We start from the raw sequence: 25,692 nt of genomic DNA on the forward strand, positions 1-25,692 counted from the left end.
TTGAGAGATTCATGATAGGAGGGATCCAAAGTCTATGAGTCATTCATTGTAGATAGGCCCTCCTGGGGACCAACCCCAGTGGAAGGTGAGGCATAGAGGAAGGGTGTGCTTTCGAAAGGGGACACTTATCTAAGGGAGGGTCTGATTATTTAGGGGGCCTAACGTAAAAAGCGAAGACCAAGGGACACCAACAAAGCGAAGGACAAGTTTAATGCAGGAAGGTGAAGACCGAGAGACAGAGGGTTGAGCAGGTGCTAGGGTAAAGGGGGGGAGCTTTCAGGGAAGGCATCAAAAGATTTAATGGAATATGTCTTAATAATGTTTGTCTTAGAGTAGGAAATGGTTAAATTTTCCAAGAGAAAGATGTCCTTAGCATAAAGAGACTCTAGGAGCTTACTTGTAAAAGCGTTCATAAATGATAGAGAGATACCATGAAGGCAGTCATGTTCCAAGTGTACTAAGGTGACACTACGACCACAACCACACTAAAAGATGATACTCCAACCTCTGTCACATAATCCAATTGTATGGCAATTGGATCGTTCGAAGCTATTTATCCGTATGACTAAAGGGCTGAAGACGACAACTTGGAATCGAGTGATATAGAGGATCTGACCACAATATCTCGGAAAGAGTCCACCAAAAGAGTTGTTGAAACATGTGCAGTCCAACTCAGATTTCCACGCTTCTTCACACTATAACTCCCAAATAGAAGTGCTCCATTAGCCACAAAAGGAAATCCTTTTGACCTTTGTGACACCTTGTCATTAGGACAAGGTAAAGACGACCCAAGCTTTGACTCAAAAACACAGTCCGCTTTCAAATGACCCATTTGTTGGCATTTTAGGAATTTGAAGGGTACCTTCTAGATATCTAGTCTTTGACAGAAAGACACCTCCCCAAAACCAATTTCCAGTTCAACCAACAAACCCTTAGATAAATCCATCTCCACCATTACCCAAAGGATGCGCTTGTAAAAAGCCACCAAAAACATATCGTCAAAGAAGATAAATTTTCCAATGTTATTTGCTACTATAATGACAATCTGTCTAGTCCAAAGTTCAAGCGAAAAACCCACTAGCTTTACCCAAAGATACTGAGTTTTGGGCCTTTCTAATAAAGGGTTGAACCCCACATGCCACTGTTGAAGCCACAAATATCCTTGACTGATAACCCAAGCCCCCTACAAAACGGTTTGAAGGTCACCCTCATCTAAGAAGTGGAAATGCAACCAGTGATTCATTAACATATTGATAATTGGACAATAGCTGAGAAGAGGCTTCGAGTGCAAGGATACCTAGGATTGTGTCTACGATTTGTTGAGCGATATGTACAAAAATCACCCCATAAGAGCTCTGGAGGTCAAACTTGAGACCCTATTCAAACCAACATCACAACCAAGGGTTAACAAGGGTTTTTCCACTTGAGGGCGGAGTTCCTTGGGAATGCAACGAGGCTTATGCAAAGAATCTTATGAGTGTAGGGGGAGAGGGGGTTCGACAAGTACTCAAGGCCATCACCCAACCCCTTGCCATGTGTCATACCCTAACTAGCTGACTCCCACTTATCGGGAGAAGGGGGGGTACCTAAACATTTGTCTCCATAAGAAAAGTTGCAAAATGACAAACCCCATTATCTGTTTGTAACCTCAGGTAACAGGACCAATGAAAAGTCAGAAAAGGGAGGGTGTGCCCAGAAAACCCGGAAAAGGGAGGGCCCCCCTTAGACCTAGAAAAGAGCAAACCCTGTACCCCAAATGAGGAGGGTAACAAAAAAAACCTTTTACCAGAGAGAACACAAACCCACAGATGTGATGGAGCAAGTGTAGAAAGGCGGTGTCCAAACCCTTTAGCACAAAGCCTGATAATGTTCATGCCTTCAACGACAACAACTTTTGCAACCCAATGAAGCATCATGTGCCCCATAAACCCCACTTTAGTAGTCAAATAAATATTTGAAAAAAGTTCTTTATCTCACAAACAAAAAAATTAAATAATTACATGAAAAAAATTATTTATCTCATAAAAAAATCTGTACACCAATTTAATATCTAATTAATACAACTAATATTAAAAAAAAAACTTAATTAAAAATAAAATAAAACACAAAAACACTAAAAAGATGAAAAGAAAACAACTACGTTATTATTTTTGGCCGTAGTCTTTAACGCGACTTTTTGAAAGCCTTTCCGGCGATTTTTTCCGGTGAAAATCCGACAGTGATTTATTGAAATCGAAGTTTGATAACTAGTTTCTGCACAATGAAAGCGTCCCACGGGTTTTTCAGGGTGCTGAATCCGAATATGCAGTTAAAAAACCATTTTAACTGCAACAAATCATGATTTCATCTCAATTTCTTCCGCCGGATTCCGTCACCGGAATCTCAAAAAGTCGCATTATAGACAACTCCTTATTTTTGTATTTGAGGACCATTGACAAAATCTTCAAATCGTTGCACGTCTCTTTTTTTCTCACCATTGACCCAAGTACCAAATTAATCATCTGAGGCTGGCTGTCCTATTTGCAGATGGGGTCAACACACGTGCTGTGAAATTTCTTCAGTAATTTTCCCGTTTCTCGGGAACGTGCCTGTCCTGAATCTGGATGTCCTGTCCACCGTTAAATTATCAGTCTCCGGAGTCCCCACCCGTAATTCTCCCCACATCCGACGAGTATGCCGACACACTGAAGTCAAACTAACTCCTCAACTTACATTATATATGCTCACCGTAAATTTGTTATCCGTGGCGCCGCTATTATTCCGCCCTGCCTATCCTACTATCCTCCCTTTTCAGATCCATTTCAGTTCAAATGGGTTCAAGCGGTCGCCATGAGAATGAAGCAGAGAAGGTGGTTAGCTGTTATGAAGGGGATACAATAGAGCAAAACAGGGTGGATTTGATGAGAAGTATTATTGAAGTTAAGGACCCATCTGCAAAGGTATCTCAGACTAATTGATCTCTTCATTCTTATTTTCAGAAGATTTTGAATACACGTTTCCATCAACAGTATAGTTCAATTTGAATGGGCAGATTCTGGAAGAAGTGTTCAATGTTTAAAAATTTTGGGTATTGGTTCAATTGATGTATAATTAGGAAAGTATGCGTCACAATCCTCTTGGTGGTGGCATTATTAAGTTACACCACCTTTCTCAGGCTTGCAGGTATAACTGCTATGAATTTTTAACTCTGGGCTGCCTCAGCAACAAACTGCTTTTGCTGTAAGACTAGTTCCCTTTTTTAATTGTGTTCCTGTTCTTTCTGACTATTTTGCTATACATTATATATGTTTTTCTTCATTGGTTCAACCCTTTTATTTCTCCCCTTTCTCTCTCTACATTGTTGACAGCCTAGATTTGTTACTTTAGAAATTAGAAGTTATATTAGGTACTATTTGTACTGGCCTTAATCAGTTTCACTGTCCTTTCTTCAGTTGTTTGTCAACATTAGTATAATTCGTTCTGCATTGTATAACATATCTCCATTTGCAATTTCTATGCCCTCTAGCAGACACAGCAGAAAATACAAATGTAGATGCAAGGGAGGAAATAAATGCATGAAATGCTATTAAATAATTTTCATGGGTCAAAGCATCTTAGCTCGAGGGGTTTGGTTAACAATTCATTTCCGATGCATGGGTTCAAGTCTCCGGAGACATGTTGTAACTGGCTTGCTTGTGGTATTTATGAAATAATTGTATTTGGTGTAACAGTGATAGCCAGTTTTTGGAAATTACCAATTCTCCATAAATTTTTGTTTTGGTTATTAAAAAAATTAAAAAATAAAAGTATTTTGCACTGAATGAAACAAATTCAATTTAGCAAACCAGCAGAGAAAAGTTTTGTTGGTTAACACATGGCAATTTAACAGAGGTAAATGCAAGATAAAGAGAGTAATTAATTGATTAAGTCAAGAAGGGACAAGGCTTTGCTATTCATACCATAACTCTAAGTAAGGACATGATTCTCTATGCCGATGGTGGGTTAAGATCCAGCTGGCTTTATCAAGTTGGTATTTAATGACAGGTGCATCAGTTTTCATAGTAATCAAAGTCCATTTCAAACTTCAAAGGCATATTCAACAGTTTCAGTTTCGGGGAAAATTGCTATTTTCATTGTGTTTCTATTTTCTTGGAGCCAAATTCTGGGGTCTGCAGGTTAGAGCTGATCACATATTTGGGATCCATGTGAGCTGACAATGTCAAGAAGCCTTTTTGTGTCACATGAGAGACAGGCTTTAGGGCTCATATGACAATTTTGAGCATATATTTGAAATTTGAATTCCCTGTGGTCTGATGAGAATCGGGGAGATCGGTTAGCATCAGACTCAAAGAGCATGTAGCAGACATATTCCCAAAGTGCATGCAGCATATATATTAAGGAATAGAACATCAAAATCTGTTTTAACAAAACATGCATGCTCATCCTCTCATTACATCTGTATGGAAAATGTTAAACTCATCCAAAGAGAAGATCATTATTTAAAAAGAAGAGTTAAAGAAGCTAGAGAAACTGACAAAAGAACAAACACCATGAATAAGGATGATGGCCTTAAACTAAGTAATACCGAGAAGCCTCTATTAAGAAAAATGAAAACAAATAATAAATAATATAATAAACTGCCACTTAATTGAGCCCACTCTAACATAATAATCCAAAAATCCAAATCATCAAATATTAGTAGTTCTATCTTTATATTAGAGTTACTCATTGTGTATTACAATCCCCTGAGGATGGACTCACATTGAAGTCCGAAACGTTGAGTTTCATATAAAAAAAAGTTATTCACGGGTCTTTCCACTTATTTCTATTAAATTTACCTGTATGGAATCAAGTTATTCACGGGTCTTTCCACTTATTTTTATTCAATTTACCTGTATGGAATCGTTATTTCAAAGAGATTGATTTCATCGACATGCAAGATGCTGTCATTTGTAGCATTGCCTATTCTTAGGTGTACTATATTTGGCAGTGATTTCATAGCAGTTCCTTTCATTTTTCATCTTTCCTACTTTTTACGAGTCAGAGTGCTATTTTGGCATGTCTATATTTAGCAGTGGGGGTGCCATCCTCTTGGTTCCATTGAGTTGTTGGAAACTCGTGTGGATTGAGTGGGTGGAACCTTTTTAGCATGAAAATGTGGCAACCATCCAACCTTATCTCATCAAGAAAATCCTAGGCACCTTCCTTGAGTATATTTGGCAGTTTGCTAAATTGGATTTCATGACTCCAGTTCCATTTTCAGTGGATGACTCATCATTAGTCTTGGAAAAGGAAAGCACCTCGGTCAGTTGATTCATTTTTGCTAACTTTGGGAAATTGGGAGATGATTATTTTTGGCTAGGTTGCCTATTAGTTTGTATGGGAGATAGGAAATTTATTTTAGGAGATAGCTAATTTTATAATTTTTTTTATTTACGGAGGCAGTCTAGTTAGGTTGAGATAAGGCGATCTCTCGATTTTATTTATGTCATTTGGGGCATTACATGAGTAGGAGTTTATTTGTGGAGGGGTTGACCTTCTTTTGCCATTGTTTAGTTGGAGTTTGAGCCATATTTATGGCTCTAGCAGTTTCCCTTATTTAAAAGGGCCACCTAATAATAGTCACATTTTGCATGAGCAGGCCACCCACTTTTGGGAATGTGGAGACTTATAAAAGCAGGTCGAATGACATTATTTGAGAGAGTTTTTTAGGTAAGCAGCCAGCCGCATCCTTTTCCATCTTTTCTTTCTTTCACTGCTTCCTTTACTCTGTGTAGTGCATACTATGCAGCCAGTCTTGTGTTTTGTCTCCATGATGCAAACAATCTTTTGAATAATGCAGTGATAGAGTTTGATTATGCAGTTATGGTGATTGAATAGTTTTGCTGGTTACAACGTTTTGCAATTACCTGGGTTATACTCCCCGAGACATTAAATTAATCCTTAACTTATTATAAAAACACAATACATCAGGTTTGGCCACATAAAATGTTTTGAGTGCAATAGTTGTCAACTGTACTTTTTCCGTTGGATTGATAGTAAGCTATCCACGAAAGGGTTGGGTACTATTAAGCAAACATCAGCCTCAGGGTAAAATCGGCAAGGATTTTGAAAACCAAAAAATCTTTGAAATCAGGAAAATATCGGTAAAAATGGGCAAACATCGGCTGGGCCAAACAATCACAATTTTGTGATAAAATTAAGATATTACCGGAATTTTTGCAACACTGGTTTTAGAAGCTAAAACGTAATGCTGAATAAAACTGAGCCATATTTATCTGGGTTCGGTACAAGATGCATAAAGATCAATGACATGGAGAGAGTAAAACGGGGTTTGATTTATTAAATTCTAGATAGGCATGGTCCATATCGTAGTGTTGAATTTCTCACTTTCTCTGCTATGACCTACCATCCTAGTTTCTCCTAGTTTCTTTTTAATCCCAGATCTGTCAAATAGTGAGACCTACCATCCTAGTTTCTTTTTAATCACAGATCTGTCAAATAGTGAGAGGAATCAAATCTTTCGAGCACTAATTTTTTAGGTTGGTTGTACTATTACTTAATTCAGTGTAATTCATTCAGAACTCACAACCTATGGAGATATAAAAAATTAATTTTGAATATTGGTTTTTAATTTTGTATTTGCACTGCAACAATAATTCTATGTAAATATCATATCTATACTATTTCTATTTAAGTATAAATCTGGTATTTCTCTTTTATATAGAGGATGGTACCTATCCTAAAGTGGGCTACATAGACTATTGTATGGAACAGGGGCAGTCTGTCCCAGAATTGAACTTGATCCAAAGACCTAGTGCTTGCTTTCAACCATTCAAGCTAGCTTACTACGCTAAATCTACATAGACTATTGTATGGAACAGAGGCAGTCAGTCCCAGAACTTGAACTTGATTCCAAGACCTAGTGCTTGCTTTCAACCACTCAAGCTAGCTTACTAGGCTAAATCTACATATACTATTGTACGGAACAGAGGCAGTCAGTCCCAGAACTTGAACTTGATTCCAAGACGTAGTGCTTGCTTTCAACCACGCAAGCTAGCTTACTAGGCTAAATCTCTTTCTTTAATATATATAGGGATATATTTATTTTTGTTTATAAATAACTTTGGCTAAAATATAGTATCACTATTATTATTTTTCGCTATATTTTTTTTATGAAATTGACCAATGATGGACCTAAGCATTACCCATCCACGTGACCACACCTCTACCATATTACATTACATTGTAGAAGCACCTTTCAGCACAACTTATCAAATGTGAGAGCTCAATATACACATGATTATGCTTGAGCCCTGAGCCTAACAGGCTTAAATTCAATATGATATTGAACTAAGGTCTATTGACGGTCTAGATATTCCCAACATGGCCTGTGAAGACTTTGCAATATATTCTTCAGAATTAGAAAACCCCAGATAATACCTTGTAAACTATGATCTTTAATTAGGTGGTGTGGCATGTCAATCTGGCTGGACGTTAAAAGAAAATTTCTGAATCAGATAAGGGAGTCTACAGGTAAGCATGAGTGTGCTGCCAGTGAAAAATTGGTTGACTTAATATGTTAGACATTCAATTTACAAAATTATATAGATATGTTCTCACTTTGGTCGATCAGGACTCATAAAGTGCAAATGTTGTACACTGCAAATCAATCACACGGTATTCAAATTTTAATAATTAGGGGTTGATAATAACTTACATACGGCTGGAATTTGTTGATGAAGGTGACAGATGATGCTACACTCAGACGTTTCCTACGTGCACGAGATTTAAATGTGGAAAAAGCTTCTCAGCTTTTCTTGAAATATCTAAAATGGAGGCAGGCGCTTGTACCCCTTGGTTATATTCCAGAGTCAGAGGTCTCCAACGAACTCAGGAAGAAAAAGGTTTATATTCAAGGGTTCGACAAACAAAGGCGCCCTATTGAAGTGATTCTTGCTGCAAGGCATTATGCCTCTGACAGGGATCTAGAGGAGTTCAAACGTAGGTGGTATGGCTAAACAGTTGCATTCCCTCTAAATGAATTCTTTGAGTCGATCATAGATTTTTCTGAATGCTTTGGACTTGTTGACGCTTTAGGAGACAGTAACTTGTTATTTAATAGTTCGCAATCTTATTGATTTTTTCTGCAGGACTCATTGTCTATGGTTTTGACAAATTATGTGCCAGGTAATCCCTGAAAGAGACACAAAATTGTAATTACGTTAGCGAGTTTTGTATTATTCTAGGGATTGTCCATAGTCTAAATATTCTTGCACTATTGTCTCTGATATCATACCACCAAGGAAAAACTCAGAAGATGATTGCACACGGAATAATGTTTATTCAATCTTTGCAGCATGCCAACAGGACTGGAGACATTTGTCATCATAGCAGATTTCGAGGGTTGGGGGTATAGTAATATGGATACCCGTGCCTACCTTGCGGCACTTGAAATTTTGCAGGTGAGCTTTATTTGCAAAAGGTGAAAGACAGGTCCCTGATTAGTCTTTACGTTAATTATTTTCAAATTTCAACCAATTTAAGAGCATTCGCACATCAACATTCACCACTGATTTCATTCTTTCCAGTGTGTTAGAGTCAACTCTGTTTAATGTTTGGCTATGCCTGGAGAAGCATAATGAGATTGGTGCTCTCAGAAGCTGTAAAGTGTTACAATCCTCTACTTCCCTGTTGCCTTCATTAAAATCCAATTCATATTAGATATAAACCGGATAGTTCTCCATAGCAGATCTAGTAAAACTGGCCTTTCACTGTCTGCATATATTACGGCTCTCTTCATCATCATGCATGGTAAAGACATAATTTCAATACGTTTTCTGGGATTTACAGAAGCATAGAATGAAATGATAAATAATAGTACAATTTCTAGTTGTCTCCTGTCAATCATTCCTGAAATGTTAGCTTAACCGTTTAGCCAAGATTAAGCTTTTTTGGTTGTGTACAAGGCATAATCCTACTGTAAGAAAGATTGCTATTTATGCTATCTTCTATTCTGTGATTCTAAGTGTAAAGTAAATTTATGTATTCACCAGCAACAAGAGCACTATTATCTTAATTTTATGTCAAGTATGATGCATCGATGAGGACATATGTTATGTTGTGACAGAATATTGTATTATAATTTTATGTCAAGTATGATGCATCGATGAGGACATATGTTATGTTGTGACAGAATATTGTATTATAGTTAGTCTCATGTCTATTTAGGCGTCAGTCCAGGGTACATTAGTTAGATTTGTTATTTAAATTGATATTTCCAAGGGTCTAAACTAGGTGCAATATATTTGAGGTTGTACAATTATTTCAAATGTTGTTGTATAAACTTTTGTTCAACTGAACAGGAGGCAGAGTTATCGCTTTGATTTATGGCACTGTCATTATCATGTTCTGCGCCTTTGCATTTCTTATGTGGCTTTCCATATTACTGGTATTGAATAATTGAGGTCTGGGATCGAAGGTTCTTTTTTCTCAAATTTTTTCCTCTTGGAAGGGAAGCCTGCCTAACAGATATATACTGATTTTTTTTTTCTTTTGTATGTTCACAAACAAGTTTGCCCTTTTAAGTTAATGCAGATGCAATCTTGGGATAACTCCACTGGACTAAGTCTTATTACCCTCTCCATAAGAACCATGTACATGCAGTGATGAATTTGTAGCCAGAGCTCAAGGATACTTGTATTAGCAATAGAGATAACAGAGAAATTGTCCATCTTGGAATGACGATGTAATTGTGATTATCATGTCCAAGTAAGTCTGGGCCTAGAAACATGTATTCAATTTAGAGGCTATGCGCGTAGGTGTACATCATTTTTAAGAACTATAATGTTCTCACCTTTATCTTCTTGTAGAATATATATTTTTAACTAATTAAAGTATGATTTTGTAAGGTCCCTCTAGTGGCCAATGAGCTACTTAAGAAATAAGTAAAATTTGTTGAATTTTGTTAAAAAAGTCTCTTACCATTAACATTATGGCTCATCGGAACACAGTGTGTGGTTTGTTACCTCCCCTACTTGTACTTAAGGATGAAAGCCCTAATCCACAAGATGCAACTAAGAGCGTACTATGATGGTTACCATTGTCACCTAACTTCTAAGCAACCTATTCTTTTCACTTTAGGTTGACTCTCCTCTGGCTCAAGGGACGTATCCCTAGGTATCCTTAAGTAGGATTACTAGAGTTAAACAATGAGGCACACGGTGATAAGAGAGTAGCTTTAGTAAAACAATGTTTTTTTATATTTTTTAAGAGTTCTTTGATGGAGGGATCTAGAGATTAGTGCCGATCCGACAAGGGAAAATGGAGTCAAGAGGTCAATCCAAGAGCGCAAGCTCATCAAAAGGTTAAGATTACAAGGATCACAATATGCATGTCTCGGGAAGAACTTAACATTGTTGAAAAATCGAAGTAAAAGAAATGCTAGGAGGACCTTGAAGAGCATCACGTCAAAACATTGCTAAAAGGTGTGGCCCACACAATGAAGTATTACAAGCAACAACTCTAGAAGATGGTAGGAGCAAGATAATACATTCATGAACAGGACATCAAGGGGAAAAAGAGGGAAGAAACTCCTCACATGAAACTCTTTGAATGTGATAGATATACCCTTCTATCTTGGCCCAACAAAGCAAGTTCTAGCAACTCTACAACCATGGGAAATGATTTAGAATCATTAGAACCATAAGCCACACATTAAAAGAGAGTACCCTTACACATCACATATGCTCCAAGAAAGATGTATCCATTAAGGTACAAAGAGGGGAAACTCCAAAAATCCAACCATGATTACAAATGGAGAGAGCTACTCTTTAAATAGAATGTAGCTCCATCTCCTTTTACAATAAAATAATAATTGCTTTCCTAGATCTACTAATCTCTCCAAGGAATACAATATAGACACCTCTTCAAAAACTACATTACTAAAAGTAGTAATGATTTGTTGAGATCCACTTTCTTCTCCAAAAAGAATCATTAAAATATTCTAGGAAAGCAGTACAATAACGCTCTCATGTAGCCAACTTGCTAAGACAAGTCAATAGTCATTAAATAAAGGAGTTAGTCATGCAACAACCTCCATAAAGTTCTCCAAGGTGAAACATCCAATTAATAGTGTGTAAACATTTGTGCCATGTGGCCTTAAGAGCCAAGGCACTCTTCATGATGGCCCATGGGCATAAATCAATAATGATCTCCACAAATAACCAAAGTGCTCAAGCAATAGAGGTGGGGCACTCCTCAAAACAAGTGTTCAAGATGTGGCAAGAACTTTTCATGGGTAGATTTTGAAAAGACCATAACTCCATTAATTTTTGTTGAAATTTCTACTATGACCACAATTTGGAAATCTTATATCACTTTGCATCCAGATGGCATTAATCTGGTAGAAATATGGGAACTTTTTCAAAAGATAACTTCTCTTGAAGCTAGGACATCCTCAAAATATCCAATGAAGCCTTATATTTAGGGTTTGGAACTTCCCAAATGTCTTTGAATGTGAAATGTCCTTGTCAAAGAGTGTAACGATCAAGGAAAACCCTCTGGTAGTGGATGCGTAGCTCTCAAAGTTGAAGTGTCCTCCTTAATCCATGCAAAGGCTAGGTGAAAACCCTCATAAGGTGACATGTGTGGCTCTTTAAGGTGAGATCTCTGTTGAGAAACCAAGTATAATGTATATTAAGACTTGATTCCTCTTCTTAATAATTACTTGTGAATGTTAGATAGCCTTTTATTGTATTATGTATTCTTCATGAAGCAATTATACTAATTTTCAATCAACCAGGAAAACAAAGAGACAAGAGACATTGAAAATTAGGCTCCAAGCCAAGGAAAATCCCCACAAGGGGGAAAATAAAACCTAACAATTATCCTTCTCTTATAGAATCAAATCAAAATGAGATATCCAAGACCATGACCAAGACCAGAACTGCCACCAAAATTCCAAGTCCAGCCCTCCTCCAAGTCATTTCCAAGGTCAAAGTCAATATAGGTCAAACTGGTCAACCTCTTGAAATTTCGCTCCTGAAATTTCGTGCCTACAATAAACTCTTAAATTCGGCCCTGCAACTAGATCAAAAATTCAGCCTTCCCTCATAGAAATTCTTCCACATGTGCAAGCTCTTCCTCTCCTCCTTCTTCATCCTTTTCTCCATTAGTTTGGTGCAAAAGATATGTATGATGATGATGATTGAGTGTCCTTCAAAGTGATCAAATTGTCCTCTATATATATCTGTCTAGGAGGTCAAATAGGTGGCTCTTGGAGGCCCAAGCTGACTTGTTCTCAAGGATGGCTAACTTGACAATCATTGGTGTACTTTGACTCAATAAAATTCAAAATTATTTTTCTTTACAAATGTCCAAATGGGACATGACTCAAGTACACTTTCTGACTCATAATAATTTTTATTTTTTTAGAACTCTTTTGACTCTAAAAGCATGAATAACATGCTTTGAAAAAAAAGATAATAACAATAATGAATATAATAAATATGTCAATGAAAAAAATTACATTTTATTACATTATGAAGACCGACACTAGTTACATTTTCAACTCTCCCTCTTAACTAGGGAGGTATTCATAATTGTTGAAATATGTAACTAGGTTCGGTCTTCATAAATATGAAATGTACTCTTGATTCTTATGTATTGTAAAAAGAAAGAAAAAATATTATTGTTATTTTTTGTAGCATGGGTTTCATGCTCAAGGATTATTTTATTTATAGGTCAAGCACCTATTGAGTGCTTCTAGAGTTTGTCATAGAGTCATTGTCATATGAAGAAGAGCCTATTGGGCATCTTGTAACATGTCAAAAGATTTATTTTTTTTTGTGTCTAAAGTGTAAAATTACCCCTCCAAGACCAAGTCGGCCTGGCAACTAAGAACTTGGCCTCATTAGGGCATGTCGTCCTCCTTGGAAGCCTATATATAGGAGATAATTCAACCTCCTATGGACACACTCACACACTCATCATTCAAGCGAAGAAGAAGAAGAAGAAAGACAAGCAAAGGAAGGAGGAAGAAGAAAGGACAAATTTTTGGGTTGTTTTTCTCTCTATCTCTCTCACACGTGTGAAGACAAGGCTAGGGTTTTGCAACTACAAGGTCGAAGTTTTCAAGTTGCAGAAAGAAGGTCAAAATTGGTGGAAGAAAGGTCTATTAGGTCACCTACTAGCCCTAGAAGAAGAAGCAACCCAAGCGAAGGAGCAAGGAAGCCTTGGAAGCCCTAATATCCCTCACACGTGTGGAAGCAACAATTGTTGCAGGGGCCGAAAATTTCAGACCTGTAGTGGAGGCCGAAATTCTGTAGCTGGGGGTCGAAGTTGTGTAGCTGGAAGAGATTTGACTGGGTTTGACTTGGATAGAAGAAGCACATCATCAAGAAGGTTTGACTTGGTCTTGGAAGGGTCTTGGTCTTGGTCTAGAGGTCTTGGAATTTGTCATTTGAAGAATCTATAAGAAGAGAAGATATTTGTGGGTTTTCCTCTCAAGAGGAGAGGTTTTGGCCCTGGCTTGCAGCCTACATCCTTTGTTCTTGTGTACTATTGATGTTCATGTTTTGGTAGCTGTTTGATGATAAGAACAACATAAATAAAAGGAAAAGATAACAATCAAGAAAAGTAAAAGTACATCACAAGCAATTATCAAGTCTAAGAGAAATCACCATAATTGTAGCCCTATTGATTTCTCAGCATGTTATTAGAGCTAAGGTGGACTAAGGGCATGATGAAGATCGCTGTATCCTTGAAGAAGTCATTAAAGTTCTCATTGAAGCAGTTCTCTATCATAGAAAGTCACCTCAAGCAAGGCATCAAAGCATTCAAGGATCTCCTATCATCTATAAAGAACTATATGACCAAGACTTCCTCCTCAAAAGACAAAGGACTATTCTCAGCACTTATAGGTACGACGAAAATATATGGGTAATTGACAGTGGAGCATCTAGACATATGATAGGTGAACATAAACAACTAAAGACCCTACCAAGAAGGAAGACCTCTTATTCAGTCAAACTTGGAGACAAAAATGTAAAGAAACCATTTGGAAGCAGTGCTTCAAGATCTAAAGAAATCATGGATCCTTCACTCTGATGTTTGTGGTCCTATGTCTACAAAGTCTCTTGGAGGTCATCTATACTATGTAACTTTCATTGATGACCACTCAAGGAAGACTTGGATTTATTTACTTAAGTCCAAGGATGAAGTATTTGAAAATTTTCAAGAATTCAAAGCAAAAGTAAAGAATCTTACAAAAAGAAGGATAAAGGTACTAAGATTTGATAATGGAGGAGAATATACATCAAAGGAACTCATAGCTTTCTGTAAGGAGGATGGAATTAAGAGGGAGCTGATAGTTCCATATAATCTAGAGCAAAATGGAGTGGCGGAACGAAAGAATCATACAATTGAAGAAAGTATTAGAGCTATGTTACATGATCAAGACTTACCTCAATTTTTGTGGGGTGAAGCATCTAAAACAACTGTCTACATTCAAAATCGAATTCCTCACAGATCACTTGACAACATGAATCTCGAGGAAGCATTCACTAGAAAGAAACCATGTGTAGACCATCTCCGAATATTTGGTTTCCCTGTTAACATTCACATTCCAAAAGATAAGAGACAAAAACTAGATCCTACAAGCATGAAAGATATATTTGTTGGCCATAGTAACTCTTCAAAGGCATATAGGATCTACATAAAAGAAGGGCACCAAATTGAAGTAAGCTGAGATGTGATCTTTGATGAAAGCATTGCATATAAGAAGTCTAAAGATCTCCCTATTGATTCTGATGATGAAGAACTACCTATATTTGAAGAATGTCCAAGGGAAGAAGAAGATTCCATTCATGAAGAAGAAGGTCCCAGTGAACCTATGCAGCAGGTCATCATTCCTGAAAATAGGAAGAGACCTAATTGGTTGAAGTCTACTCTTCAAGATGCAAAAGGACATGCTACAACTAAGCTACATTTAAGAAAGAAAGAAGCCTAAAAGGTATTCAGGGTATGCAACCTATATGACAAATTTGATTGAAGCAAAACCATTCACCTTTGAAGAAGTTGTCAATCATCAAGAATGGAAAGATGCTATGAATGAAGAATATCAATCTATAAGGAAAAATGGAGTTTGGAAAATCGTTCCAAGGCTGAAACGCAAATTTGTGGTAACTTCTAAGTGGCGCTACAAGATTAAACATGCAACAAATGGAAGTATTGACAAATATAAAGCAAGGCTTGTGGCTAGGGGTTTCTCTCAACAACAAGGCATCGATTATGAAGATACATTTGCACCTATAACTAGATACACAACTATAAGATCGTTGGTCTCTTTGGAAACATTTATGGAATGGAACATCCATCAAATGGATGTCAAAATAGCATTCCGGAATGGTACTGTTAACCACCATTCGTGGGTGGTATCCATAGGAGATTTTTTTTTTCCTAGATGGTCCTCAGCCAGCAACCCCTTGTAGCCACCAGATAGCTCGATGTGCCACTTTCTCCGCCACCTGAGCTAGCCATGTGGTCTCTCGCCCATCTGTTATGATCGTATGTTTGAAGGTGGGCCTCCCAACCCTGAAGGTATGAATTTCATTGGTATATTTGAGTAATTTTGTTTACTTATCATGGACACTTTTGGGCATGGATTGGTGGGGGGATTCGGTGGAAAGAGTGTGCTAGGTTTGTACTCTTGTCTCCTCTACCTGATTTGGTGGTTAGTTTTAGTTTTTGTAGCATTAGATGTGGTTTAGCCATGAAATTTTGTGGAGAGGCTAGAATACACGAGATCTCCAAAACCTATAAATCATTTCTAGAAATTCTGCCTAGAAGTATCTCAATTATATTATTAACCAATTTTTAAATATTTCCTAAGTCTAAATTTAGGGAATATGGTTAATTAATCAATATTTATTAAGTCAAGGCGTGAACCATCTAGAAACTCACACAGATCGACTCCAAGATGATCCTAGCCATCGATTATGTTTTAATTTTGGCCGTTGGTGCTCCAACAATGGATTTTAAAAGAAAGTCGATGTGGTGATGGAGATCATCCAATGCAGATACTTAGTTGCCCAGGTAGTTCGATTTTCTCAGTAGCAACAGCTCGACAGAGAAGATAGAGCCAGAGGGTGAATAGCAGGTGGAAGAGGATAGCAATTGCTTTCCGGGAGGAAGTTTTTTCAGTTCTCGGAAGAGTTGAAGGAAGGAAGGCCGAAATCTTCAGAGGACCAGCGTAGGCATTGCATAGAGGGTGATGCAGGCATCACAACGTAGAAGCTGGGGAAGCTATTGCAGAGGCAGAAAATAACTGTGGGGTGAGAGAAAATTCTCACAATATTTTTGCCAGTATTTTCTTCAGATTAGATTTCTAGTTGGGCATCTAAATTATTGTACTCAAAATTGCTACTGAACATTAATAATAAAACCCTCATTTGCTGCACCAGTTTTCCCAAGTTGGGTTTTTCCAGGGACAATTGTCCAAAAATAATTGTGTCAAATTTATTGTGTGCGCTAGAATTTCTCAGTTTCCAGTATTTTATTTTCTGCAGTATTTTTATGGTAAAAATTGCAGCAGTGATTTTATTCATTATTTGCCGTAGCAAATAAACTGCATAATTAATTTTTTGAGTTAGAAGAATAATTTCCAGTAGCTAAAATAGATAAAATTTCACATGGTCTTCGAGCATAATTGATCAACTGGGAAGCTCAGAGGCAGAGAAAGGAATATCGTTGTTCAGAGGGAGTAGCATATCGAAATTCCCCGAGAAACTGCACAGAGCCCAGAATAGGTAGTTCGAGTTGCTAGGACAACAATTTGATTTTTCAGTCGAAAGGAGGCAGGAAAATCGAATTGCCTAGATTAGTGATTCCAATAGTCGAAGGGAGCAGTTGCAGCTTAGATTATCACTGAGCAGAATCCCAGTTGGATGCAGAGAGTTTTTGTTGAAGGCTGTAGAGCAAAATCCGCATCAAGAGAAAAAGAGGAATAACACACTAAATTTGTTCAAGTATATCCATGGACAGAAGTAACATTCAGGAGACTTCAAATTCATCTTCCAGATTGGAAGACGAATTTGCTTGCTTAGCAGGATTAGCTTCACAGGGAGTCTGGTATATAGACAATGGAGCTTTAGCTCACATGACTGGGTTTAGAGAATATTTCTCTAGCTACAAAGAGGAGCAGATGGATTTCCAGGTCACTATGGGAAATAGAACGAAATGTACTCTAGTAGGGAGAGGTACCATAGATTTTCAAGGGGAGTCAGGAGCAAGCACCGACGATTCAAATGTATTGCATGTGCCAGGATTAGGTATGAACCTGAGTTCAGTATCCTAGTTACAGGATAAGGGGTATGATATTCACTTTGTGGGGAAGAAAGTGTATGTCAAACACCTGAGATGGAAAAAGGTAAGATAGATTGGAGTTTGAAGTAACAGATTGTACCGGTTACAAATTGATTCTGTAATGGCACTGATAGGTAGTAACAATAGCAGTGGGAAGGAGATGAATGAATTATGGCATAGGAGAATGGGACATCTACACCATGGAGCACTCAGGATGCTCAAAGAAATCGTAACAGGGGTTCCTGAACTCGGAACTGAACACGATGATTTGTGCAGAGGGGGCATACTTGGGAAGTATGTTAAAGCAACATTTCCAAGAAGTGACAACAGATCTGATGGCATGTTAGGACTTATACACTCAGATATTTGTGGCTCGATGTCCACTAGAGCTCTCAGTGGTACCTAATATTTCGTCACCTTTATTGATGCTCCTTCCAGGAAAATCTGGATCTACTTCTTGAAGACCAAGGATGAGGTCTTCGATCGGTTTAGAAAGCTTAAAGCTCTTGTGGAGAATGCGACAGGGTAGAAGATCAAGGTGCTTTGCTCAGATAATGGTGGAGAATATATTGATAAAGACTTCACAGATTTCTGTGCAAAGGAAGGCATCAAGAGAGAATGGACAACTCCATATAATCCACAACCATATGGTGTAGCGGAGCGGAAAACCAGAACCATTGTTGGAGCTGCAAAGGCTATGTTATATGACCAAAATCTACCCAAATTTCTGTGGGCATAAGCATCTAACACGACAATGTATATCCAGAATAGGACTCCTCATAATGCATTGGGTAAGAAAACCCCAGAAGGAGTCTTCATAGGGAAGAAGCCAGAAGTCAGCCACCTCAGAATTTTTAGCAGCATTGCTTATTGTCACGTGCTAGATGATAAAGAATCAAACTGGATCAGACTGTAGAGAAGGGGTTTTTCGTTGGGTATAGCGAAAACTCAAAGGCATTCAAAATCTACATTCCTAGCAGTAAGAAGATAGTAGTAAGGTGAGACGTGAAGTTCATGGAGGACCGAGATTTTAGGAGGTCTCGTGAGATGCCTACAAGTGATTAGAATGAGTCAACAAAAGCTCCTTTAGTCCAGTAGCAGGGGAAGCTGGTAGGAAAAGCAAGGGGGATATTCACAAGGGTAAAGTACTGTGACTAGTACCAGTATTTCCTCAGGTGCAAGGAATCTGAGGATTTCTCAGTAGATGGAGCAGTAGAGATAGGATGAAGAGGAGCTGGCAGAACCTCCCACAACTAGTGGTTGAGCTAGCAGAGAGGTTCATCAAACATTAAGAGATGCAGAGGTGTTTATTGGAACTCCTGGGATGAGCAAGAGACAATGCAGACAACCTGACAGGTACCAAGCATTGGTAGCTTAGGTTGCAGAACCTTCCAGCTTTCAAGAGGCTGCACAACATTAGGTGTTGATTGATGCCATGGTAGAAGAGTACAACTCTATCCTGATGAATGATGTTTGGGAGGTAGTGCCCAGGCCAAAAGACATCAGTTGTAGGTTCAAGGTGGATCTATAAGATCAAATATGCAACAGACAGTAGTGTGGAAAAGTAGAAAGCTAGGTTTGTGGGAAAGGGGTATGCACAAAAGGAAGGGATAGATTATGAGGAAACCTTCGCCCCAGTTGTCAGATACACTTCTATTTGGTCAGTTATATCTCTAGCAGCTCATATGGGATGGAAGATTCACCAGAAGGACATCAAGACAACCTTCTTGAATGGAGTGATAGAGGAAGAAGTGTAAATAGAACAGCCAGAGGGCTTTGAGACTCAGGAGAGGTGCACGCACATGTGCAAATTGAAGAGGGCTCTATACAGGCTCAAGCAGGCTCCTAGGGCATGGTATGGTAGAATTGACACCTACTTGTAGAAGATGGGATTCTTCAAGAGTGACATAGATCCCAAACTTTACTATTTGATGGTAGAGGATGAGCCCCTCATTCTAGTTTTGTATGTGGATGATCTATTCTTGACAGGATCATCAGGGCTCATAGAGGATTGCAAGAGGAACCTGGCAACAAAATTTCACATGAAGGATTGGGGGTTGATGCACTATTTCCTAGGATTAGAGGTGTGGCAGAAGGATGGGGAGATCTTCCTTGGGTAGGGAAGATACGCTACAGATATTCTGAAGAGGTTTAGAATGTAGGATTGCAGACCCATGTCTACCCCATGATTACCAACTGGAAGAAGATAGATGCATCAGATGACAAGGATGTCGACCCCACCTTGTATAGAGAGCTCATTGGGTCTCTCATCTATCTGGTCAACACTAGGCCAAATATTTGCTTTGTAGTCAATACCCTTAGTCAATTCATGGTGGAATCAAAAAGGGTACATTGGGAAACAATGAGGCATATTCTAAGGTATATTCGTGGCACAGTCGAGTATGGGTTAAAATATACTCAAGAGGATGACGTCAGACTTTGTGGGTATAGAGATGCAGATTGGGCAGGCAATTCAGTGGAGAGGAAAAGTACCTTCGGGTACTACTTCAGTGTTGGATTAGGGATGGTATCTTGGTGTAGTAGGAAGCAGAAGTTGGTAGCACTGAGCTCTGCAGAAGCAAATTATATGGCAACCAACACAACTACGTGTGAAGCTATATGGCTTCGGAAGTTGCTTGTAAGCTTGTTCAGGTAGAGGATGGAGGCGACCAATTTCTATGGTGATAATCAAAGTTGCATAAAGCTCTTTGAGAATCCAGTGTTTCATGACAGATCGAAGCACATCGATATTCAGTGTCACTTCATCAGAGATTGTGTACAACAAGGAGTAGCCCAACTACAGTATGTTTGCAGAAAAGATCAGGTTGCAGATATACCCACGAAAGCTCTAGGGAGAGTTAAGTTCATCTATTTTAAAGAACAGATGGGTATGGTGGAGAACCCGTTTAAGTAGTAGGGACAGGCTATATTGGATGTTGCAGTTGCAATAACAATAGATGAGAGGGGGTTGCAGTGTTGGTAGCAGTATGGTAGGGTCAGCAACAACACAGATGCAGCGTATATCAAAGTTGAGCAGTAGTTGGTGGGCAGCAACAACCAAACATTAGCAACGTAACAAGAGATGATGCAAAGATAGAGTGTTGCTATAGGAAGCAACAACGCTAGAACACATTCCTCGCTAAGAGGGAGTGTTAGTTTTTGTAGCATCCGAGGTGTTTTAGCTACACAATTTTGTGGATAGGCTAGAATACATGAGATCTCCAAAAACCATAAATAATTTCTAGAAATTCTACCTAGAAGTGTCTCAATTAGATTATTAACTGATTTTTAAATATTTCCTAAGTCTAAAGTTAGGGAATATGGTTAATTAATCAGTATTAATTAAGTCAAGGCGTGAATCATCTAGAAACTCACTTGGATCGACTCCAAGATAATCCTCGCCTTCAATTATGTTTTAATCTTGGCCGTTGGTGCTCCAACAGTGGATTATAAAAGAAAGTCGATGTGGTAATGGAGATAATCCACTGTAGATACTCAGTTGCCCAGGTAGTTCGATTTTCTCAGTAGCAGTAGCTCAACAAAGAAGATAGAGCTAGAGGGTGAGTAGCAGGTGGAAGAGGAGAGTAGTAGCTTTCCAGGAGGAAGATTTTCAGTTCCCGGAAGAGTCGAAGGAAGGAAGGCCAAAATCTTTAGAGGGCCAGCGTAGGCACTATGCAAAGGGTGACACAGGCATCACAACGCAGAAGCTGGGGAGCTATTTTGGAGGCAAAAAGTAACTGTGGGGTGAGAGAAAATTCTCACAATATTTTTGCCAGTATTTTCTTCAGATTAGATTGCCAGCTGGGCATCTAAATTATTGTACTCAAAATTGCTGCTGAACATTAATAATAAAACCCTCATCTATTGCATCAATTTTCCCAGGTTGGGTTTTTCTGGGGACAATTGTCCAAAAATAACTGTGTCAAATTTATTGTGCATGTGCTAGAATTTCTCAGTTTCCAGTATTTTATTTTCTGCAGTATTTTTATGGTGAAAATTGCAGCAGTGATTTTATTCGTTATTTGTCGTAGCAAATAAACTTCATAATTAATTTTTTGAGTTAGAAGAATAATTTCCAGTAGCTGCAAAAGATAAAATTTCACAGTTAGCCTTGTATCCTAGTCCCATGGGATCTCCTTTACTGGCTATTAGCTTTAGGGTTGGCACTACATGGGAAATCCTGATTTTGGTTGCATGGTCCCGCTTCCCAACACCATATACATCGCTCCCCTTTGCTCATCTTAACCCCATTTATCACTTTTCCCATCCGGGTCCACATTTGTCCACTGGGTCCACATAGGGTTAGCCTCCCCCCTTGGCCAAACCTTGGGTCGGGCCTGAAATGATGCCCCAGAGGTTGATGCAACTAAAAAGAGAAGAAAAGCATAATTTGGTCACTTACAACAGGAAATGTACCACAAAATGCAAAAGATGGCCGGGACATACAAATTTAGCACGTGAGCAAAAGCCAAACATGAGCTCTACCCCTTATCTACGACCATCACCCTAGTTCCTATGGGCCCTAGATGAGTCCCCTCCACATTAAGGAACCCATGATTGCCCCACCTTAAAGGGGGTATCTACTACTGTATCCTACACATTATGCTCTCATCCCCTGGAGCCCCGAGCAATTATGAAGAAAAATCAATCAAAGGCAAAGGGCATATGAAGAAGGGTAGAAAAATACAAAGGCTGAGGTAGCTCATGTATCATGATTGGTCCCTCATACACTCATATACCCAAGTGTGGGCTTCCCCTTTTATAGCTACCCTTGTGCCATGGCATGTGGCTTGGAGCCTTCCCCTAATCCCCACTCCATTCCATCATATCACATGCCACCTACCACATGATGGATGTACCATGGGTTTGTCACCCACTTTAAAGGCTGAAACTGCCTAATAGGGTCCTTGGTTAACCCCCTTATTGAGCTTGGAGACACTTGTACATGCCAAAGCCCACTATGGAAGGGCATGCCACCATGAAGTGTCCACTTGATTCCATGATTTGTAAGCTCTTTTACTTGATTACTCTAATGATTTGTTGTATTGGAGGGCAAGGGGACGCATTGGATCTTATGCAGGATTGCAGGTGGGTCTCCATTTTGGGTTTGGTCTACCTATACAGGATCCAAGCCCTCCAGAGGGCCACATTGGTGCTTGTAGGGTGAGCATAGAGAGCCATGGGCCTCCACCATCATAGAGAGCACTTCATGGATCCCCAACACCATTTTGTGATTGCTCGTGTTCCACCTTTTTGGATGAGGGTGATGAACCTGGATCACCATGCCCAGTTGGCTTCACACTTGTACCATGCACGTGGCAGAGGTTCCAAGGTCCAAATGAGGATGTGTCTCACTGCAGGAGACAAAGGGAGGGCTTATGTCATCATCCTAACCCTTATAGATGGCTTACAACCATTATCGATCCACTTGGAGACCCATGAGGATGTCATTGTGTCCCCAAACCCACTTGGGGACACCACATGTGATTCGCTTGGATATCAATGGGCCAACCCATCATTCACTATGTTTGGAGTCTATTCTCTTACCTTGGCACACTTTGGACTCCACTAGGCCCTCTGAATGGCCCAACGACTCATCATGTTTACTATTTAGCCCTCTTGAGAGGCTCATCTTTCTATTTTGGAGCTATCTTGGTGGGTTTGTCACCAAGTTATATCATTATTGTACATTATTTTATTATTTGGGGCTAAATTAGGCAAATTAGGCCATTTGAATCCCCTATTGGATTGTATAGCTAGTGTAGCTGCTCTTGGGCTTATGCAAAGTTGCTTAACTTGTCTTTGTGAGGGGTTTTTCGTGTTGATCGTTGAGATGTATGGTGGAGTATTGTTCTAGAGATACATGATTGCTCATGCATTATCTTGACAAGTCATCATTTACAAATAAATAGAAGTATAAATTTCCCTTGTAACCCAGTTGCTGCTAGTGCCATGCAAAGCTGCTGGGGAACTCCTTGATTGGAATTAAGCATCTCTAAACATTATTTCCATTAGACTCCATTCTGTCAATAGGCTAGGCACTGATCTAATCCAAAGGTAATCACAAAAGAACATTATTCTTCACCTTTTCTTCTCTTTCTAGGCCTAACCCTAGTAGGTCACCTAGGGCATCAAGAAAAATATTTTGTAGCCATCCAAACACCTTGAAAATTGGTCCACCATTGCGCTAGGGGTCTTCTCAAGGGGTCCTCCAAGTTTGAGCACATTTCGATGGTGGAATCCTGAGATATCGCAAGCCCTAGCTTGAGGATCATTTCTCTCCCTAGGTTGATTTGGTTTAGTGTCCTCATTTGGATCATTGCATTCAAAATTCAAAAGAATAATTAGTCCTTTGATCTTATTCCCCTCCCTAACCAGGTCAAGCCCTTGTTTTGTTGATCAACTCCACACCCTTGACCAACTTTGGGTCCACTCAGTTCTTTGTGGTCCTACAACCTCGTAACTCAAATTCTACAAGGATCACATAAAAGCCACTCCTTAAGGATTCTTAAGTCTAGGATACCTCTTGTTAAGGGACATTCTCCAAACCTAGGCTAAAGTATCCTCTTAGCCCTTCCTAGAGAGCCCATCACCTTGCTTCTTAAGCAAGTAAACCATTTAATTGAGTCTCTCTTGTGAATAGGCTCTAGGAATCACTCTCCACCCATTCATTGATCTATTCATCCTTGTGATTCCTCTTATATCGGGTCTCCTCCCATCGGTGAAAGTCCGTAAAGAGCAAGGAGCTATAGCTGAGGTGATAGTGGGTTATTGCTCCATTATCGCCACTTGACCTAGTAGTAGCTCCATAGGATCCCCTCCTAGGACCCCTACTGGTATGAGCGGTAACATTTTGGCGCCATTGCCCTAGACACGAGACATGTGTCTTGTTCCCTTTACGACATCATTGATATATCATTCTTGGCGATTCCATTGGAAGAACGAAGTCTTAGTTCTTCATTGAACTTTAAGGTCGATGCTTGTAGGGTGGAGCAAGCATTTTTCTAGGCATCTTTAAATTCACCTTGGTGACTCCTACGTAATTTACATGTATATCTCAATAGGATGTCTTTCTTTGATGATTTTCTCGCTTTGGACATCACTAGCATCCCTGGGCACCCTAATCATGTCACAGGAAGGATGGTACGTGGGTTGCCCATGTTTGATGGTGATCCACTCTCCACAATTGATCATGTAGAAAGATTTAATGCACATACTTCAAAGGAGAAAGTGGTCCACCAGGATGTCCTTATGTTTTTGTTCATGAGATCTCTCTATGGTAATAACTCATGGTTGCATGATCACGAACTTCAGAGCATCTCATCTATTGAAGAGTTCGTTAAAGGCTTTCTTAGACATTTTCAAGTATGCCCCACATTAAAAATTAAAGAGGAAGCCTTCATTTAGCATCATCATGACCTTGGGAATTTAGATGATGGGCAGGAAAGAGGGTCCTTCCCGAGTCCACATGATGAAAATAGGCACGATGATAATTCTTACAACACATGTGATAGGGAAGGTGAGTCTACAAAGAGTGAAGTTAAGATTAGCCCTACCTTTTCCAAGGATACTATCTTTGATGATCCACCCTTTGAAGACCTTGGAGATGTTGTTTTTCCACGATCTTGGGTTTAGGATAGAATCTTAGAATCTCTGACGCTACCAAACCAAGAATCACAATCATACTACTTTACACAGCGGAATATAAACAATAGTAAATCTACTAGTGCACAAAATATAGACAAGTTTTTACAATTTTCAACCCAACTTCGTTATATTAATCAACATATAATACAACAGTCTAGGGTTCCTGTACCGGGGATAATGGCCCTCATACATCCACTAGTACAAGATACAAAGTTGGGGCTTGGTGTTAGTCCATCGACAATCAATCTGCCCTCAACAAGATACTTTGACCATCTGGCTAATGAAGTCGACTCTCTAAGCTCCCCTCAGTCTTACCCTGTACCTGCCTGGTCCTTCGGCTCCCGATCTGTAGCTCTTGCCTCTATCAATGCTCCAAGTCCATCTAGCCACTGAACTTCAACTATCAATCTGCGCTTTAGTTGTGCCTTAGTCCATCAAGGCATCAACACATCGAGACTCTTGTCGAGTTGTTCACAGCTCCACTTGTGAACAACTCTCAATCTACCCACTATTGCTCCTCAGCTGTAGAAATTTCACCGTAGATTAACCTGATAATGAAATATACTAAAGCAAAATACTTAATCTACTTCTACAATCAAACTTGCGGAAGCTTAATCGATTTTGAGCAAGATCAAATAGAACACATATAACAGAGAAGAAGATTCAATCACACATGAAACACAAAAGAATACTTTGGGGAAA

General features: G+C 39.1%; 1 protein-coding gene across 2 annotated transcripts in view; it reads left to right on the forward strand.

Moving 5' to 3' along the window:
• The first annotated feature begins 2,519 nt into the window (after positions 1-2,519).
• Positions 2,520-25,692, forward strand: part of LOC149202254 (uncharacterized) — a 167,737-nt gene continuing 144,564 nt past the window's right edge. The window contains exons 1-5 of one of the 2 annotated variants that reach the window (XM_089403141.1): positions 2,520-2,939; positions 7,725-7,983; positions 8,133-8,169; positions 8,339-8,444; positions 8,579-8,644. In XM_089403141.1, the coding sequence (XP_089259267.1) occupies positions 2,811-2,939; positions 7,725-7,983; positions 8,133-8,169; positions 8,339-8,444; positions 8,579-8,644 (597 nt within the window). In that variant the 5' untranslated portion in view covers positions 2,520-2,810. The remainder of the gene's footprint in view (positions 2,940-7,724; positions 7,984-8,132; positions 8,170-8,338; positions 8,445-8,578; positions 8,645-25,692) is intronic. The other variant, XM_089403142.1, reaches the window with a different exon arrangement.

Source organism: Pinus tabuliformis, chromosome 2_1 (genome assembly GCF_031772625.1).
Source record: "Pinus tabuliformis cultivar Carrire ecotype Pingquan chromosome 2_1, CPIR1, whole genome shotgun sequence".
Classification (NCBI taxonomy): domain Eukaryota; kingdom Viridiplantae; phylum Streptophyta; class Pinopsida; order Pinales; family Pinaceae; genus Pinus; species Pinus tabuliformis.